Source organism: Diachasma alloeum, unplaced genomic scaffold, assembly GCF_001412515.2.
Source record: "Diachasma alloeum isolate Michigan unplaced genomic scaffold, Dall2.0 Dall_scaffold_00301, whole genome shotgun sequence".
NCBI classification, from domain to species: domain Eukaryota; kingdom Metazoa; phylum Arthropoda; class Insecta; order Hymenoptera; family Braconidae; genus Diachasma; species Diachasma alloeum.
The window spans coordinates 137,290-156,278 of NW_021680440.1; the positions used below are offsets into that span (position 1 = coordinate 137,290).

The 18,989-nt window shown below is 37.3% G+C and overlaps 2 protein-coding genes across 2 annotated transcripts; one reads left to right on the forward strand and one right to left on the reverse strand.

Annotated features, from left to right (window-relative positions):
* The first annotated feature begins 106 nt into the window (after positions 1–106).
* LOC107039520 (ATP-binding cassette sub-family G member 5) lies at positions 107–14,151 on the forward strand. Its single transcript, XM_015259165.1, has 5 exons — positions 107–466; positions 8,446–8,567; positions 9,218–10,497; positions 11,252–11,718; positions 12,348–14,151. The coding sequence occupies exons 2-5, from the start codon at positions 8,455–8,457 to the stop codon at positions 12,942–12,944; spliced, it is 2,457 nt and encodes an 818-aa protein (XP_015114651.1). The 5' UTR covers positions 107–466; positions 8,446–8,454; the 3' UTR covers positions 12,945–14,151.
* Positions 14,152–14,977: 826 nt separating this feature from the next.
* On the reverse strand, positions 14,978–18,575 carry LOC107039518 (serine/threonine-protein phosphatase 4 catalytic subunit). Its single transcript, XM_015259162.1, has 5 exons — positions 18,305–18,575; positions 16,818–16,981; positions 16,581–16,733; positions 15,982–16,233; positions 14,978–15,611 (listed from the first exon to the last, which is right to left on the reverse strand). The coding sequence occupies exons 2-5, from the start codon at positions 16,971–16,973 to the stop codon at positions 15,243–15,245; spliced, it is 930 nt and encodes a 309-aa protein (XP_015114648.1). The 5' UTR covers positions 16,974–16,981; positions 18,305–18,575; the 3' UTR covers positions 14,978–15,242.
* Positions 18,576–18,989: the final 414 nt, after the last annotated feature.

Genomic DNA, 18,989 nt, shown 5'->3' on the forward strand with positions numbered 1-18,989 from the left:
GAGGTGAATGTCTTCCTGTACTTAAAAAAAAAAACGCTGAAAATGTAGTGGGAGAGGTAAAAGAGAGGTAGAGACTCCAGAGGTGTTCACACTCGGCAGTCAGGACGAATGCAGGAGGAAAGAGCAAGGCTGTGGGCTCCGTGCGTTGTCCCCTACGATCGGACGCGGGAGTGTTTTTCGGTGATTAAAAAACGGGTGACGAGGGGAAATTGAATTTTTCGGGGGGAACTTTCGTCGAAAAATTGTAGGTATCGTTGATTTGTTGGAGTGCGGGAAAAAAGAGGTAAAAGTGGCTAGTTCGAGGGTTCGCGGTGTAGCGCATACCAATGCCATTGCGTCGAGGCAACGTGGAGGAAAATAAAACGTACTGACCTTCAAGAAGAGCTTAAAACTACAGTCATCAGCATTATGATGACCAAACGAGTTGGAGTCATATGAATACGTATTTTCTTCGCTTTATTCAATCGTAAGTCGATTTTTTTAGAAATTATTGTGCATCCTGTTGTGATCCCTATGAGTGTAAATAGATTTTCGCTTGGACTCAGTCCTGACCCTGATGTGGAGTAATTTTTCGCGGTTTAAAATGCAAAATTGACACTTTTGGGTTTGTTTTATCCCTCGAGAATGGAATTTTTCTTCTTGTATGGAAAAGGTTAATGGAAAAACCTAGCCGATTCGCTGGACAATTCTACTGGATTTCTTTTGAACTTTCTATTAGCTTTTGGCCGATTCTATTGAAATATTCAATAGGAAATGTTTTAGGGAAAAAGTTGATAAATTCGATTTTATTGAGATATTTTGTACAGAATTTCGTCACTTGCACTTGCACTGAAATTGAAAATAGAAATATTAATAGAAAATAGAAATAATAGAATTTCGTCGGTTCAGATTTTCTGTCGTTTTTTTGTGTTTTTTTTTTATGGAAAGAAGAAGAATAAAACAAAAAAACTTGGGAAATTTGAACGGAGGATATTCTGTAGAAAATAACTCAATTGAATAAGTTTTATTGGAAAATCGAATTCTATTGACTTTTTCTGTAGGATATTTTATATTGAACATTTCAATAGAATTGTCTGGCGAATTTGGTAGGTTTTTTCTACTGATTTTTTTCGTGCGTGTTTCGGTCTTTATTTGCACCAGTAATTATTCCTCCGCCATTATAAGAAATAAATACCATGCAAACACTCATTTTCCTCGCTCTTTTCTATCTTGAGTTGAATTCTGCATTTTAAAAAAATTTTATTCGACTTTATCTTTGATCCCTATGAGTGATAATCCCAATTTCCGCTTCAACTCAATTCTGACTCTAGTGAATACTAATCTCATTCTATTTTGCAGCGACAGCAATAATAGTTGTTTTGATTCATTTGAAAATTTGCAAAAATTTTATATTTTTAAAAAATCAGAATTCCGGAGATATCTTTGAATTTTTATGCTTCAAATGATTCAATCATAGCTTAAAATTCTTATTTTAATTACATCCTTCGACCACTTGAATTCTAAATTTTTTTGTTTAACAACAAAGATATTGGGACTTTAAGTCGATGAGAACAGTTCATTTTGCTTCACCTCTCCCTATCAGTTCTTATTCTTTTCATCTTATTCAATCAAAAGTTGATCTCCGGATTTCTTCAAAAAAAATTCGGAACGCATGTAGCTATCATCCCGATGAATGCTAATTTTTTTTTTTTTTAAATTCCATTCGCCATGGAAAAATATATTTAAAAAATGTATAGTATAGGCCAATTTACAATATTCTTTGAATATATATGAGATTTATATAAAATACAAATTCATATATGTTTAATGTATATTTTATATAATTTTTATACATAAATCAGGCCAATTCCATACATAAAATATATAATTTTCAGAATACACATTTTTCCGCATAAATCTTGACCCGAAAAATTTCGTTTTTATCCTCATGAATAGTCAACTTTTTCAACTCGAATTTAACTCTTTCGGTTCGGTTACGAGTAATTATTCTTCCCCCATTATGAATCATGATGATCCTTTATTACTTTGAACATAATTTTTTTTCGCTCCCATACCAATAGAAATTGATTAAACTAATTGTTCTCCTGATTAATTCGAGACTCATTGAGGATTACTCAATTATGAAAGAAAGAGAAATTGAGTATGTAATAAATTACGCTTTTAATTGGCATTGTTTTTCTCCTTTAATTAATGGGCTCGGATTTATCAAACGGAAAATAACAGGAGAAATTTGTGGATAGGCAGCAGTGAGATGTGACGAGAATCATCAGAATTGTAATAAGAATTCTTCAGTTCGATATATTTTTCGTTCTGTGTTATTATTTGAACAATAGCTTCGGGCCGTTATACTCGCTGTGCTCAGCGTAATTGCGGATTTATTAGAGTAGCTATATCGTAATCAGTCGGTCAAGCAAGCGCAACGGAGCCCTCGGACTCCCGGGAGTGTCCGATAGCGGGTCTACGTGCTGTAGCTCTTGAGCACAGCGAGAATAAAAAGAAGGAAAGAATTTCGCGGGGGAAAAGTGGAATGGAGAATTAGATTTTCCAGTTATGTGGTGAAAATTCGAGTTGGGTTATCGTCGTTTTTCGAAATTTTATTACGTATTGAATTGTTCATGAAATGGAATAATTTTATTTTTCAATTGAAAAACAATTATTCCTCTTTGTGATGAGCTTAGACTGAGCTCAATTGATAACTCTGTTTCTGAGCTATGAATATTTTCAAAAAAGTAAAAAGTGTCCATTTTACCCTACCCTCCCCTAATTCTCGTGAGAGTGACATTGAGTCTGATTTAGGGGAAAAATGGTTATCAAATTTCAAGTTTTAGGTAGATTTCAAGGAAATTCATTAGTTTTCAGTGGGAGTGAACTAGAAATTTCACAACTTGATTGAATTTTCAACGGAACATGAATATTCAGAAATAAAATGACATGATTTTTCAATTTTCCCCCAATTTTTTAAAATTTTAACAGAATAATTGGACTGAAAAATCAAAATTGTAAAATAATTGGGCTGAAACATCAAGCCGGGGAATATTATAAACATTATCTATGAAAAAAATAGGGACAACCGTAAGAAAATGGTCGCAAGATAATGGCTATTGGATTTTTCGACTTATCCCCTGGCATCGCTCACTCCCCGAACTCACGGGGATCGATTGAAATTCAAGGCAGTATCGATTTCTTTTGTCGGGGATAGGTGGCATTCATTGCGGTTACTTGCAAGCGAGAGGACGCAGGGAGAGTTGAATGTGTGGACAAGGGAGATGAGCAACCTGACTCCTACGATTGAATTTCATAATGCGTTGATTTGAAATTCAGATGGGACGAGCAGTTTATTTGTGCATGAGCATTACGAGTCGAGGTGATCATCATTTTTATTTAATGATCATGAAAGATATTTTCAATTTTTTTCCCTCTCCAGTTATGAACGAGGAAATGGATGCAAAATAAAATAGTGAATGAACGCGACATTTTTCTCGAAATCGAGGACATTCGAAAAATTTATGTAGTCGCTTACTAGTGAATTTTAATCTCGCAGCTATTGACTATTGACTCAGTCAATGAATAAATTAACCCCTCAAGTACGGACACACTCACAGAACATGAAAAACCCTTCAAGAAAACGTTTTTTTGCAATCGTAAATAACTAAAAAAACTAATTTTTAAAAAATCTGAAATTTTCACCAAAAATTGTCAATAAAATGAAAGGCATTTTGGCGCCAATTAGAGTTTGCCACTCGCCGTAGTTCGACGGTTATAATTTTTTTCAGTGGGACAAGTCTTGAAAATGACCGAAAATCGCTATTATTAAAATGAATAAATGAAAATGTGTCAATTTAATTAAATTCTCGATTACAAACAAATGAAAACTGTATTTTCATTGTATAATTAGAGAAATAATAACTTTTCACTGAAAAAATCATACTGAAGATGAATAATAGAAGATATAATGCCTCATTTGTACGAATGATAGCGTTTTTTGGTCATTTTCAATACTTGTTTCAATGAAAAAAATTAATAACCATTTGACCATTGACCAATTGATCATTTTTGGTGAAAATTTTAGTGATTATAATTACTAATCGTTATAACGATTTAAAAAAACCTTTTCTCAAATAAAATATCCCTGTTAAACTGAAGATAATATTATGTATAACGTCTCATTGTGAAGAGTTTTTAGTCGCTGGCATTCGGTTCCGTTCATTCATTGGAACCGTCCCTTACTTTTCATTGAAAAAGTGCGATTTATTTTTTCCCCGCTTACACTCCCAATAATTAGAACTTGAACATTATATTCAAGACGCCGGGAATTACCAACTCAACTCCTACGACCGGCTATTATCATTACAAATAGCATTGAAAAATGAAGATAGAAAAATGGATGCGTGTAGATAATGCCGTCCCACTGATGAATCACCGCGCAAAGAAAAACCATAACTCTTCCTTCATTACTGAAAAAACAATTAATTGACATGTACAAGACCCTGTATTTTTCGAGGGTTCCACGGTTTCACGGAAATGTCAACCTCAACAAGAGAAGAATTAAATGAAAAAAACAGAAAAATTAGGTCGGAATTGCAGGAATGAGCACGCGTTTAGATGAATTAAATTGATGCTCAGTGGAAACCGGTGCGTGGGATTATCTCATTGTCATAATAGCGACGTATCGGAGTGAAATTTCCCCATTTCATTAAGGTAATAACAATAAAAAATACACACACACATATTTTTTCAGAGAATACCGATGGGCTCATTCACGCGTTCAATTCTCGTTGGATTGTTTCCAATGCAAATGAACAGAATGAATTGACTCGGCTTGAAAGTGAAAACGTCTGAATAATCACTGCTGATTCACTATTTCCTATTCTATGGTTATTTCTATTTATCTATTATGAAGAAATGTAAGGTTCGAGAAGGTGCAGAAAAGCCTGTGTAGAATGGTTTTAACGGCATTTGTGAGAATTGGGGGGCAGTGGAATGTTGGAAAACCTGAAAGGGGGGAAAAACGTTGAATTGTGTATTTTAAAAACTACTGGCTACATTCGTTATTTATCGGGTATTGAAACACCTTTCTAGGATTGGCCAACTCCGGAAGCTTAAATCGGGTCGATATTTAATGAAATTGCGCAAAATCGAGAATGCAAATTTGTGGAGAAGTAAATTTTTCATTCTTTGGTGTAAAGTTGATTGTGTATTTACGCTGAGGGGCAAAACAACCTCATATCACAAACAGAGAGAGGCAACATCGTAAGACAGAATTAAAATTATTTTGTTACAGACAAAATCAGGCAACTGTATTGTACAATTGTGCGATTTTTATTGTATTAAATTAATCATAAATCATTTTTTTTAAGTTTTTAAATATTTTATAAAGGAGTAATCAACTTCGTAAGAATGATGATTATTTGATTAATTATTTGATTAATTGAAAAATCAAATTCAGATATTTAGAATTGGTTGTTTAATTATAATTGAGAACTGAAAATTATTTTGAAATTTAAATCAAAATGTAGGGAAATTTGCCGATCTTCGTATTTTTTCAATCGTCAATTACTCAAAAATCGAATTTTTTTTAGTCTGAAATTTTCACCAAAAATTGTCGATAAAAAGGCAGGAATTACGGCGCCGATTAGAGCAATTTGTATTTGTATTTTGTAGGATTGTAGCGGATGAATTATCAGTCTGAAAATAAATCCCTTGAGAGCTGATGTACAACAAAAAAATGTTCTCGGTTCAAAAGTTGATGTCGCAATCTCCCGTATTAGCGGATTTATTTTATGGAACATTAAAAAATTCAATTCTCAAAGAATGAAAAAACATCCTCAATGCTCATCTCCATTTTCCTGTTTTAACACCTTGATCTTCTCCGTTAATGACGCAATCATCCTCACGCTGGGAAAAAAAACAATAGACGTTTCCCTTTTTCCCCTGAAATCCTTCATGAAATGAATGACTTGATGTGTCCCTCTGGCCCTAATATTTCCAAACATATCCATGAAAAAAAAATTCTCACATTTTTTTCCACTCTGGTTTCACCTGTTATATAATAAACATTATCTCCCCAAAGAAAAATGAGAATGTGACTGTACCGAGACGATAATTATAACTGTGCTACACGTGCCTCTGCAGATTCCATTTAATCTCAAACATATGATTAAATTCCGGTATCAGGTGACTCCTGGGATCCCAGAGGAATCACATGCATATGACTCCGTATGATACAGAGAGTTGAGACACGTAACGGGTTTTTATTCCCCCACGTTTCCGGAATGCTGTCATACGTAGTCCTCGAATATCCCAAGACACACTGGGGCGATTGATTTATGTTTATGAGGACAAGTGTTACTCTGTGGATGATTTTTACCCGCATGTTGAACAGCCGGGTATTGTACCGGTTGAGGCAGGTGGCCGAGGACTAATAAACCTCTTCGAACAATTTACTTTGAATACAAAAGATAGAACTGTAGTCGGTACTCTCTCGCTCGCTCTTTGACAATTCACGCAGAATTTTCTAGTTGTAATAAAATTTTTTGGAAAGACTGAATGTTTATTTTTCGCCGAGGCAAATTAAGGTGCAACGTCTGTAGATCACATTGAAACGAAAAGAAAACAAAAAATTTATAAAAAAAAAACGGCACTCGAGATTTGGGTTCACAGAATCCCAAGTGGGAGTACTCGGCGGTGGGGACTCTTGAAGAGAGGGGGAAGAGGAAACAGTCTGAGAGAGCTCATTCAGTAGTCTTTAGCCAAATTAGCTAGACCCAGCCGAATTAACTTGCATTATTTTGTAAGTTCCTCTCACCACTCCTCATCAAAATCCCTCATTACCCAGATAATCACCGAAAAGCAGATCTCATCAATGAATCAGCTGAAATAATCCATCAACATGTGCTGCTGGATATTTTCAATCCAGTCATCCTCCTAGAAGCCGTTAAGTTCGTCCCAACATCTCATCTCAGCCTCCAATCTGGCGTTATTAAACCCAGAAAGCATCGCGTGCGTATCGACGAGTTTCCCTGCATTCCTGATACCATGGAAATATCGAGTAGACCGTGATTACCTGCCGGTGAGACTGCACCAAGTCTCGAACAACCGCCTGTAGCGGTACCTAGCATCTTCCTTTTTTCCTCATCTCCCTCGCTCTCCAACTCTCTGTCTCTGTTTTTCAATTTCATTTGCTCGTTTTTTTTTCAGCGCATTCCAGAGTTTACGGACGATCGAATTGGCCTTTGTTACTTGGTCTGTTCCCTGGGTAATTTCACCGGTAGTTTTGAGGCGGTTTCCGCTGGGTGGGATTCTATGAGCTTCCTGGGACTGCGGGATGAAGATTCACGGTCTAGGGTCGATTTCATTCGGGGGCAAAGGTCCAAAACAATGTGCCCGTTTTTAGGATTTTCCTCGTAAACGCATAACGAATTGAGCTGCTTCGTTCGATGAAATTTTTTTATTTATTCCGATTACTTTCGAATGGGAGCTTTGGAAATTGTAGTAATTTACGTGTTTACTTAGGTAATTAATATTTTATTTCGTGGAATACGATGAATTGAACATTATGTAATTTAGCTTAATTATTTATTTGAATATTCCGAATGAGGAGGTCACAATGTTCTCGTTCGTTTTTTGATACTTTTGTCCCACATAAATTCTTATTTTGTATTTCTAATATTGCGCAATTTATATATAAAAATTAATATTCCTTGAATCTTAACGGGGGAAGCTATTATGTGAATTGATAAATAAATATAACTCGGCCTGATCAATTGACGCGGGAAATTCAAAGGACAATTGAACCATTACAAAATGATGTAGAATGTTACACTGAGAGAAAAATCGACGTAATATGACAAAAATAATTTTTTGAGTGGAGAACATCGCATGCATATCCGATCAATTCATTGTAGATTTCAGACAAGAAATCGGTGCTCTTTGGGCAAAAGGAGGATGATACTGAATGAGAAATGATATTTTTTTCTGGAAATTAGATAATATTCCTGAAGAGACAAAATCGGTTTGAGAGAAGGAAAAGATGTTATTGCTTTCCTTCAAACTCATTGCGATTGAGAGCAAGTGACGGTTATATTTTAGAAATATGAAAGTCTCTGATCCATGATTCACTGACTCGAAGCCTTTAGTATTTTTAGTAATTTTCTCATCCTTTGACGCGAAATAAACGATTTCTTGAAGCAAGAAATTGTCACTTTATCGCCAAGTGTTCGTGTTCAAGTCATGAAAATGTCACAGGATTCTTCCACAGTCTGACGCATTATGCGGAATTCTACCCCAAGGGTTTTATCCCCAAGAGATGCGATGTTTGACGCAAGAAATTAATTTTGGGATATTATGCCGATATTTCTCTCCGTGTAGATACGCTCGTCTGTTATTAAGGTGTTCATCATGTTTTGCAATTCCAGTAGTACAACGAGTTTTTACGATTTCCCGTAGGTCCGTGAGATGGGTTCCGAGGCTTGGGAGTTGGAGCGAAGGTATTCCGTGCCCGGGGCTCTGGATACACGAGGGTTGGAGCCACCGGCTAGTGAAGACCTTCATGCATGGTCGATTTACAGGTAGGAATTGGAAAAATATAGACTGCATGAATTTTCTCATGAAATTGCCTCGACTGACCGTAAATGCTGTCAACCATTGACTGTTAAATCAGTAGTGAAGTGGTCAATCGGTTTAAGTCGACTTACAGCTCTCATTTGATTTTTTGTTGAACGAGAAACGCGCCCGAGCTAGAATAGGGGGTCACAGAAGGAAGAAAACGTGTATCGAAATGTAATATTGATATAAAAAATATCTATCGAAATAAATGTATATAAAAACATCTCATCTCATTAAAAAAATTTCGCGATAATCGTCACGCATATATATGCATATATATGTATATATTACTACAATAATAATATAATATAATATAATATAATATAATATAATATTATAAAGTATTTATATAATAACATATGTACTAATATAAAATAATAACATATAATAATATATTATTAATAATAATAACAGTATCGTCCTCTTTGTCCCCAAAGAGCGCCGATTTCTTGTCTGAAACCTGGCATGAATTGATCGAATATGCAGTCAATGTTCTCCCCTCAAGAAATTATTTTTGTCATATGTCGATTTTTATCTCAGTATACATAGGGAACTCTGTCAAGCTTCTCTGTCAAGAGATTGCTCACTCCTTCCTGACGCCTTTTATTCCCAGGCAAAATCTGAACTCAGACTTCACCGACTCTGCCCTGGGCTCCGCGGAGAAGTCCCCCCTGCCCTACGGGAACTTCCAGCTGCGGGATTCCACTGTCCAGAGTATCCTGAGGCACCCCCGGTACGGACCAAAGAGCCCCCTAGCCAGCAACTCGTACACCTACCTGAAGTTCGGTCTCCCCCGGGTCCTGCCGCCCTCGAGAGCCCGCGATGGCTCCAGTGGCTACGACTCCAGTGAGGAAGGTCGAAGGGTCTCCCACAGCGGCCTCCACCAGCAGTCCTCAGCGATGCGATCAGCCAGGAGTGACCCAGACTTCAGGCAGGTTCACGGGACCCCTCGAGAGGCCCAGCAAACCCCCTCACAATTACTCGTGAGAGATAATAAAATGAGGAGTGCGAGTGAGGCGAATCTCCTTCATGCGTCGAGACCAAATAGAAGGCACAGCATCGCACCGATGGACCCTGGGTATGGGCAAGCAGTCCTGGAACAGCCCCAGGGGATGGTGGGACCTGAGGGAGACTATGGTCAGGGTCTGAGGAGGCTTGCTGTTCAGCATCCTCACGTGCAATTGAGAGGGGTCGATAGCTCTGGGGACTCCCAGAGGACACCGTTGAGGGGCATCACTCTGGAGGCTGGCGCCACCGATGTCCTGGCCGTCATGGCCACCACCGAGAGGGAGGGGACCACCATTTTGGAGACCGTCGCGGGGAGGAGGAGAATCAAGAGGGGAGATATCCTTATGAATGGGAGGAGTGTGTCCACTCGGACTTTGAGGTCGAGAGTTGCCTATCTCCCTGCAGAGAGCAGTTTAAGCCCAGGTCTAACAGCTCAACAAGTATTGAGCTTCTACATGTGCCTGCGAGGGGGTTCCCAGACTTCAGAAATGGAAACCGAAGCGATCCTCCAAGAACTGGGCCTCGAGGCTACCAAGCACTGCCTCGTCAGCTCCCTCACGACTTCGGAAGCAAGAAGATTGGCTCTGGCCTGTCGACTACTTCAAGATGCTCATGTCCTGGCCCTAGATAGGCCGACACACGGGCTCGATATCTTCGATGCGTTCTTCCTCGTCGAGTATTTGAGGCAGTGGGCTGCGAGGGGAGAGAGATTAGTCATTTTGACTCTTCATCCCCCGACGTACGAGATCCTCACGATGGTATCGAGGGTCGCGCTGACTTCCGGTGGGAGAATCATGTTTACTGGGGCGAGGAGGGACATGCTGCCTTATTTCGCTCTAGCCGAGTTTCCTTGTCCGCCGTTCAAGAATCCCTCGGATTATTATCGTGAGTGCAATTTTTTTTAATTCACTCTTGTCCGGGTTTTTAATGGGTGGATTGAATGAACTCTTTTTCAGAATTGACTCTAAATATGAGATTGTCGAATGTGTCATTGACTAAAGGCAATGGGAATGAAATTATTTTTTACGTTCTCAGGTGAAAAAAATCAGGTATTCACACTGAGAAAACAAATTACTTCTGCCAAGTGGATTTACTAACTACAAGAAAATCCACACATTTCAAATGGAAATATATATTTATTTATTTGTGACAAGTAAATTTACTTGGCAAAAGTAATTTTTTAGCTTCCACAAGGTTGAAAACTATTGGAATTCTATTGAAAAATTTTATTTGCTTTTTGCGCCGATTCCATTGGATATTCAATAAGAAACTGTTAATAGATTTCGAATTACTATTTGAATTTTTCTCTTAGATTATTTCTATTAGAATTATCGGGCACGAATTTTCTGTTTTTTCCGCAGGATTTCGTTTTGTTGTGCATTGCAGAATCCGAGTGGAAAAAACTTGGAAACATCTCAAGAGGAAAACAAAACAATTCAAACAGAATTTTGAAATCTATTGACTTTTTCTTATCGCATATCCAATGGAATCAGCGCAAAACAAATAGAATATTTCACTAGAAATCCTATAGAAACCCCATAAAATTTCTATAGAATCCCAATGGAATTTTCTAGCGAATTCGCTAGGTCTTCTGTCGAATTTTTTCATACGTGTCGCTGCATTTACTCTTATTCTTCAGTTGATTTAGTGACTCTGGACGACCTCTCAGCAGAAGCAATGTTGGAATCCTCCCAGCGAATCGATCATTTAGCAGAACTTGCGAAGGCTCGTCTCCCACCTTTATCAGATCCAGGCCCTCCAGGCAATCTACCTCCAGCTGTATACGACGCCAATATTTTTGTACAAATTTACGCCCTCCTCATGAAGACACTAGTCTACAGCCAGCCCTGGGCCATGACGAGGCTCCTCCAGAAGATCCTCATTGCTGCCTCTCTCAGCATTATCCTTGGGGCAGTGTTTTGGGACGTCGCTGGAGACACCAATTTACATCTGAGGGATCGAGTCGGCTTTTATTACGCCAGTTTGGGGATTTTATCCTGGCCGCTGGGGCTTTTGCAGATATTCGATATCACGAGGGCCAGACGCAATGTCGAGAGGGACATGAAAGACGGACTCTATGGGCGGTTCATTTACATTATCATAGAGGTAAGAATTATCTCGTTTATTGCTCAACGTTTAAGTGTATTTGATAAATTTAAAATATTAGAAAATTTAATAACTAAATTTTCCGACTGATGGTGAATAAAATATTTGATAATATTGAAATGTAAATTTTAGTTAACACGCTAATTTTAAATTCAGGTACTTGATTTTCGATTATCGAAACAATTGTCAATCTTCCTAGCTAAATTATTGGTTGACAGAACAATTCAAATATTTATTAATATTATATTTATAGCAATACTTAATAGGAAAAGTCAATAGAATTCGATTTTTCTATATAACTTATTCTCTTCAGATATGTTCTACAGAATTTCCTCGGCTCAAACTTTCCAAATTTTTTTTCATTCTCGTTTCCTTTTCTTTTCATCAAAAAAATCGAACAAAAAAACTTGGAAAATTTGAGCTGAGGAAATTCTGTAGAAAATATTTCAATAGAATAACTTATACAGAAAAATCGAATTCTCTTGACTTTTTCCATTGAATATTTTCTAGAATCGGCAAAAATCCAATAGAATTTTCGAACGAATTCGTTATGTTTTTCTATTAAATTTTTTCATCTGTGGCTTTAACTTGCGGAAAAATTGAGACACCAGCTTATTTTCCCTTTGCAGTTACTCTGCAGTTTTCCCTCTTGGTGTCTGATCTACGCGATCTACCTTGGCCCAGCGTTCGCCATGTCAGGGCTGCACCTCGCAGTGGATGAGAACCTGACATCCCTCTGGTCGTACCTCTCCTACGGTCTCCTCTACCTGATGCTGCAGCACTTCGTCTGCACATTCTTCGCGCACGTCTGCAAATGGAGTAGCCTGGCAGCATTCCTCTCCGGCTTGGTAATAGGCGAGATAACCCTGGGGGGAGGGGTGACCCTCCACCTGGAGAACCTCCCCCTCTGGTACCAAAACCTCAGCCCAATGGAGTGGACGCTAGCCTTCCTTCTACGACAAATTCATGGATCAGCTGCACTCAACAAACTTGTGAATTGCAAAGCGAAACAGGTGCAACGTGAGGACATCATCGTCCAGGCACCCTGCGAACCCCTCGATGGGGAGTCAGTGCTTCGAGAAATTGCTCTCGACTCGATCGTCGATTTTACTGAGATTCGTTTGGGCATTGGAATCGGAATCATGTCGTTATTGATAATAATTGCGTTTTTATTGATTCGGTATAATGCACCGAAGAAACCCAGGAGTGCACCCAACAAGCCCTAGGGCTCTGGGAAAACGAAATCTGACATGTGCCACCTTAGCCACGTATTCCAATATTTTTTAAGTATCCATGGGCGAAATTTTTTTTTAGAAAAACCTAGAGCATATTGGGCGATTCTAAATATGATGTAGAAAAAAATCAATGGAATTCCTGATTTTTTTGCTCAATTTTTCTTGATGCAGAGAGAAGAAGAATCGGGTGGAAAAAACTTGGAAAATTCATTTCGGAAATTTTCTATAAAAAAGTTATATGGAAAGACGAAATTCCCCGATAGAATCGACCAAAAACTGATAGAAAGTTGAACAGAATTTCAGTAAAAAACCAATAGAATTTTCGATTAAATTCACTAGGTTTTTCTATAATTTTTTTTTCGTGCGTGTTTTATTGAGAATTAATTAAGACGGGGAGTGGTGGAGAGTGAATGACGGGTTGAGGACGAATTGGTCGTTTATCCCTCTACGAGTGCACTGGGGTTACTCGACACCCCAGCGCATTTTCTATTGTTTCTCATTCCAATATAAATGCGCAGCACGTTGTTTCATTTCATTGAAAACTCAAGATTGGGTGAACAGTCTAATTATGGAACACTAAAGGCTCTTCGGAGGTTCAGTCAATGGTTTGAAAATGAACTATTGTTTGAAAAAATATTGAAAAAGCAATATTACTACTGGGCGATTCCAAACTCAGTAGGTTTAAAAAAAAAGAAGCACATTATGTAATGAGAAAAAATCGGGAAAAATGAAAAATTATGTTCAAGACCAAAAGACCTTTTACGAAAGACTTTTCCCAAATATGGAACATCGCTCGTCCATTTACGGAACATTAGAACTTTGTGATATTCCCCAAACTGGGAAATAAACAATGAAATTTCTGGAGTTCTCTCCTGTTCTCCACCACTTCAACCATCGAATTTTCAATATTTCGTCTACCTCGTTGCGACTTTTTAAAAAAACCTCGTGAAATGGGGAAATAAGTATAATCCCACTCCGAAAATTGTCATCAGATCTATCAACAGATGAATGTTCTCCCAGCAATGTGACTATTTCCTCATTTCATCCAAAAAATTAATCATTTTAGAAACTCGCAAGATAGACGCGTCGTTCTATTTAGAAATAATACTTAAAGTTTATTCTAGTACCTAGATGCTCTGTAGCGAGTCTAGACAGTAGACAAGTGCTCAATAAACCTGCACTGCGTAATTCCCTCCAATTAATCTTCAAGAGGAAAAAACTATGTATCTAAAGAACGGTAGAAATGAAGTTCCACAAATGATGGATTTTTTTTATTACAGAGAATTAATTGTTTATAAATGCGTTGTTGACAGTAAATGAACTATATTAAAGAGAAAACCTACGCTCGTCAATCGTTTTCATAACAATCATTGATTCAGATAAGAAGCGATTCATAGTGAGAAAATATTAAAAACCCTTAAAGGGGTAACAGGTCACCGTTTAGTCGAAGTTTTCAAACAAATTTCCTGCTCAAAGTTATTAATATTTTTTTAACGCAAAGCGCATTGATCTTTACCCAAAGCACATTGCTTCCAGAGATTAATGTGCTTTGATTTGTAAAAATATCGTTAACGCACAGCAGGAAATTTGTTCAAAAATTTGGAAAATTAGCTGCATTCTGTTACCCTTTAATATAAAGATGGAGAGGGATAGAGATACGTTGGATATTATTGGGAACTCAGATGGGGGCGGGGCGTTTCACCGTTTCATTTTTTTTAACGATTTTGTTGGCCCGGACAGGACTGGTTTGAGAACTTGCTCGTTTATCGTTCAATGTGGGTTGGTAAACGATCCTACCATTCTTTTCAAAAGTGTAGTCCACAAACTTTGGAGGCTTGTATCTTCGCGAAAAAAATTGCACCACTATGGAGCCAATTTCCCTCGTTTGGTTGAATATTGCTCTACTCCAATACAGAGTTTCATTTTTTCATCCGATAGTTTCTGCGTTCTTATGATAAAAAGACGAAAAAACCCTAGAAAAAGAGGAAAAAATTCGATGGATCTGAAAAATGATAGAAACAAAATTCTACAAATGGCGATTTTTTTATTACAGAGAATTAATTGTTCATAAATACATTTTCGACAGTGAATGGAGTATATTAATGAGTAAATCGACGCTCGTCAATCGTCTTCGCAGAAATCATTGATCCAGATAAGAAAAAATGAGATTTATAGTGAAAAAATATTGAAAAACCTTTAATGTAAAGATGGGGAGGGGCAGAGATAGGTTGGATATTATATCCTCTTAATGTTCATTGGTCGATTACAATTACATTATTCATGATTTAATTACAAAAAGTAATCAGCTTGAGGCTTTTTACTAGGTATTCCTCGACTCTCCTGTGGTGCTGCTTCAAATATTGTGAAGTCTCGTTGAAGGTGTTCATTTAATTCTAGAATAGCTGCTACGTTACCACATCTGTAGCAGTAATTGGGGGCTGACCAGACGGTAAGTACAGTCTCGTTAAAGTGCCATTTGTAGCCTTCCATCACTAGTTGGTGGGCTCTGCAGATCATGTCGATGTCGTTTGCTGAATTAAATTGAGCTACGACGTCACTGCCGAATAGGTAACCTGCACCTCTGGGAGATACGCCCCATCCTTGAGTTTCCTCCGGGTCTGACCACAGGAGGTCACACATTGGTCCATCGTGAGGCACCTTAATTGAAGAGGAATTGCATTGAAAATCCATTTTTTGATATTTGAACGGAACGGGTATATATATTTTACATAAAGAACTAGATACGAGACATCAAAATGAATATTTAAAAAGAAAACTTGAAGTCGGATGAATAATTTTTGAGATATTTGAATTAATTTTTGATATAATTTGAATGACGCAGAATATTCATGATTTTTTTTTTAATTTTCTAACGCAATTTAATTGATAAATTGGATGAAATGGCTGAATTCAAACTGTAAAAGATACTTGAATGTCCTTAATCCATTCAATTCTTAAATTGATCTATTACTATCTGTCCCTTTAGAGAGCTGGAGGCATAAATTTAAAAGAATCGAAAAAATTTTACCTCTTGCTTTCTGTCAATGGTTCGAATCTGATCAAGTGTCTGGATGCTTGGGGACAGTCCCCCGTGGACACAGAATATTTTTCCATCGATGATCGCTGATAACGACAGATAATCGAAGATTTCAGTGCAGTATCGCCAGACTGTTACACTCCCGTACTTTCGCAGGCACTCGTCGTAGAATCCGTAGACCTGTGTGATTTGTCGGGACTCGTGATTGCCACGAATTAATGTGATTCGATCTGGATAACGCACCTGAGGAAAAATATTTATGAAGATAAACTGTTGACATATTACGTCTGTGTAATCTTCAAATTGTCTCGATAACCTCTAGAAAACCCGTTTTTCGTAAAATTATCCTCATGTTTTTGACAGATAATGTTTATGATAGTCCCCATTTCATTTTATTTTCCTTCGTGGGTATTCATTGAGGCGTTATTAATACTCTATTCTTGTTTTTTGCATTATTCTCGTGGATTTTTTCAAATTTTTCGAAATTCAAATTAATTTTTTTATCTTCAAGTTGTTTAAATTACCAAGTTGTATTGACGAAGTTTTTTTAATTGGATTTATTTAAACATGGACCCAGAAGATGAACTCACCTTCAGTGCAAGGAGAAGTAAGAATGTCTCGACACTGTAGAACCCCCTGTCGACGAAATCTCCCATGAACAGGTAATTCGTCTCTGGGACATCTCCACCCACCTTGAACAGCTCTTTGAGATCGTAGAACTGTCCATGAATGTCCCCACAGACCTTCGAACGGATAAAAACACCAATTAATCACTCGTCAAATATTTCTCACTATCGGAATTAGTTCCATTAATTGAAGACACTTACCGTAACAGGTGAGTCAATTCTCTGCACATTACTCTCCTCAATGAGGATCTCTCGTGCTTTCGCACAGAGTGCCTTGACCTCCGCCTCTTTTATAATCTCACACTTCTTCAACTGCTCAATCTGGCGATCCAGATCACTTGAATCGCTCATTGTCATAGATTTATCTGTTTTTGAATGAAAATGAAGGTAATTGAGTGTAATTTTAAAGCGAAATTGTGGGAATTGAATGTTTAGCTATCTCTCCCCTCAGCTCTTCGATAAAATGTTGACAGAAAATTTTTATTTATACATACTCGAATGCATTTGAAATACCACATTTGAATAAATTATCAGAGAGCTTACTTTCAGGGAAATTCACGAAAAATTCGAAATTTTCAACAATCATCATAAAAATAAAATCAAGCAATATAGCTATTGTAATCAGCTTTTAGCTTCGACTTAATGGCATTAAAACAAACATTTTAAGCTATGATGGAATTCATTTGAAGCATGATATTCAAAGATATCCCCGAAATGCTGATTTTCAAAAAAAAAAAAAATTTTGCAAATTTTCAAATAAACCAAAATAACGATTATTGCTATCGCCTTCATCTTCGAACTCGGTAAAAAGGACATCCAAACAAATTTTTAAGCCATCGGTCAATCAATTAAGAAAATTTTTTTTAGTTATCGTGGGACAACCGATTTTCGAAAAAATTCGAAAATAAAAAAAGCGAAATGATGAATTGAATTTCAATTAATGTCGATCGATAGCGCTCAGCAATATTATCGAATTGAAGAAAAACTTTGCTACATACGTACACACATACACACGTACGAACGAGATCTGAAAATTGCACTTTCTGATTTTTTGGATCACACTGGGTCGATATAACACAAAAATTCCAAATCTTAAATTTGAACGATTACAAGGTTTCCATTTGAAAGCAAAAAGCAGCCGAAGTACTTATATTCTTAAAGCCTGATAGAATACCTTCAAAATGACAAAAAAATCTCAACCTAGAGATGATTAGAAGCGATTTATTCCACCCCTTTCGGGTCTAATAAATTATCAACAGGATTTATATGAGAAGAAAATGATTATATCAGAACGTGTATGAAATCCATCAGTTTTATTAATTGGCAATGATATCGGTAATGACCATTTCTCGTTGAAGATGTCAGGAGATATTTTTCGAACCCTTGAAATTGCCTAAAAAGGCCCTCTGATGAAGCCCTGTGAACCCCTTCATATCTAAGATATTCCCTAAATAACGAATCATTTTCCGGGCTCGTCTCATCAACGCATGATTGGATCCAGTCAGCGAAGCTCTAACCTACAAGTGACTCCCATTCGCCCTCCCTCCTCTCATTTTCCAGTCTCAAAACCCATGTTGACCGTAAATTCTCAGTTTTCCCAGCAATTTTTCAGAAAAAAAAATCGGAATACTTTCAAGAATTGAAGAATTAAATCAATAAATTACGGGTTCGATAAATTGTTTTCTCACCTGGTGCTCGATAAGCGGAATCCCCAAACTCGGATTACTCCAACGATCCCCAGAAGCAATAATTAATCCTCGATCGACCGTAAATTTCAAATCAAACGCACATGATATTGACTAGAGCTTTGAAAATTTATTCAGAAGTGCAGTCAACTCCAGGAGTACGTAACGCACATAATTTATCGTTTTTTAGGAGTAAACGCAGTAAATATCAAAGCTTGGTGAGTCTCGCAGGATACGAGGATATCAACTGGCTTGAACTGGCTGTTGCCAACCTCCAGAAACTCCATATGGACGTACAGTAACGACCAAAAGTTCCGGAGCGCACGGAAGTTGTCTCCAAATTTCCGATTCGAACGACTGCCCCCGAAATTCAATTGTTTTCAATTCTCAATAAATCGATCTATCGGGAATTCATCTGCAGTGTGAGAACAGGAAATGCTGTATTTTCACTGTTGGCTGAGAGTTTCTTTATTTGATGTGTTTGATTTATCGGACAGACCTTGAGAAGTTACTTTTTACCTGAACTAGTCACAAACAAGTATATTGAAGTTCGTGATAGACTCTACAACTTCGCAACTTAATCTCAATTGTTAAATGACTAAATGCTGTGATATATTCAAACAGAAAAAAATCCTTGGATCAATTTTATGAAAATTTATCTGGTTATGTAACTGAATTTTGGAATTTT

Coding starts and splice junctions, on each gene's coding strand:
- LOC107039520 (XM_015259165.1), top strand. CDS start 8,455: ATGGGTTCCGAGGCTTGGGAGTTGGAGCGAAGGTATTCCGTGCCCGGG. Junction 10,498..11,251: donor GAATCCCTCGGATTATTATC/GTGAGTGCAATT, acceptor CTTATTCTTCAG/TTGATTTAGTGACTCTGGAC. Junction 11,719..12,347: donor TCATTTACATTATCATAGAG/GTAAGAATTATC, acceptor TTCCCTTTGCAG/TTACTCTGCAGTTTTCCCTC.
- LOC107039518 (XM_015259162.1), bottom strand. CDS start 16,973: ATGACAATGAGCGATTCAAGTGATCTGGATCGCCAGATTGAGCAGTTG. Junction 16,734..16,817: donor GAATTGACTCACCTGTTACG/GTAAGTGTCTTC, acceptor ATCCGTTCGAAG/GTCTGTGGGGACATTCATGG. Junction 15,612..15,981: donor CCATTGACAGAAAGCAAGAG/GTAAAATTTTTT, acceptor TCTTCAATTAAG/GTGCCTCACGATGGACCAAT.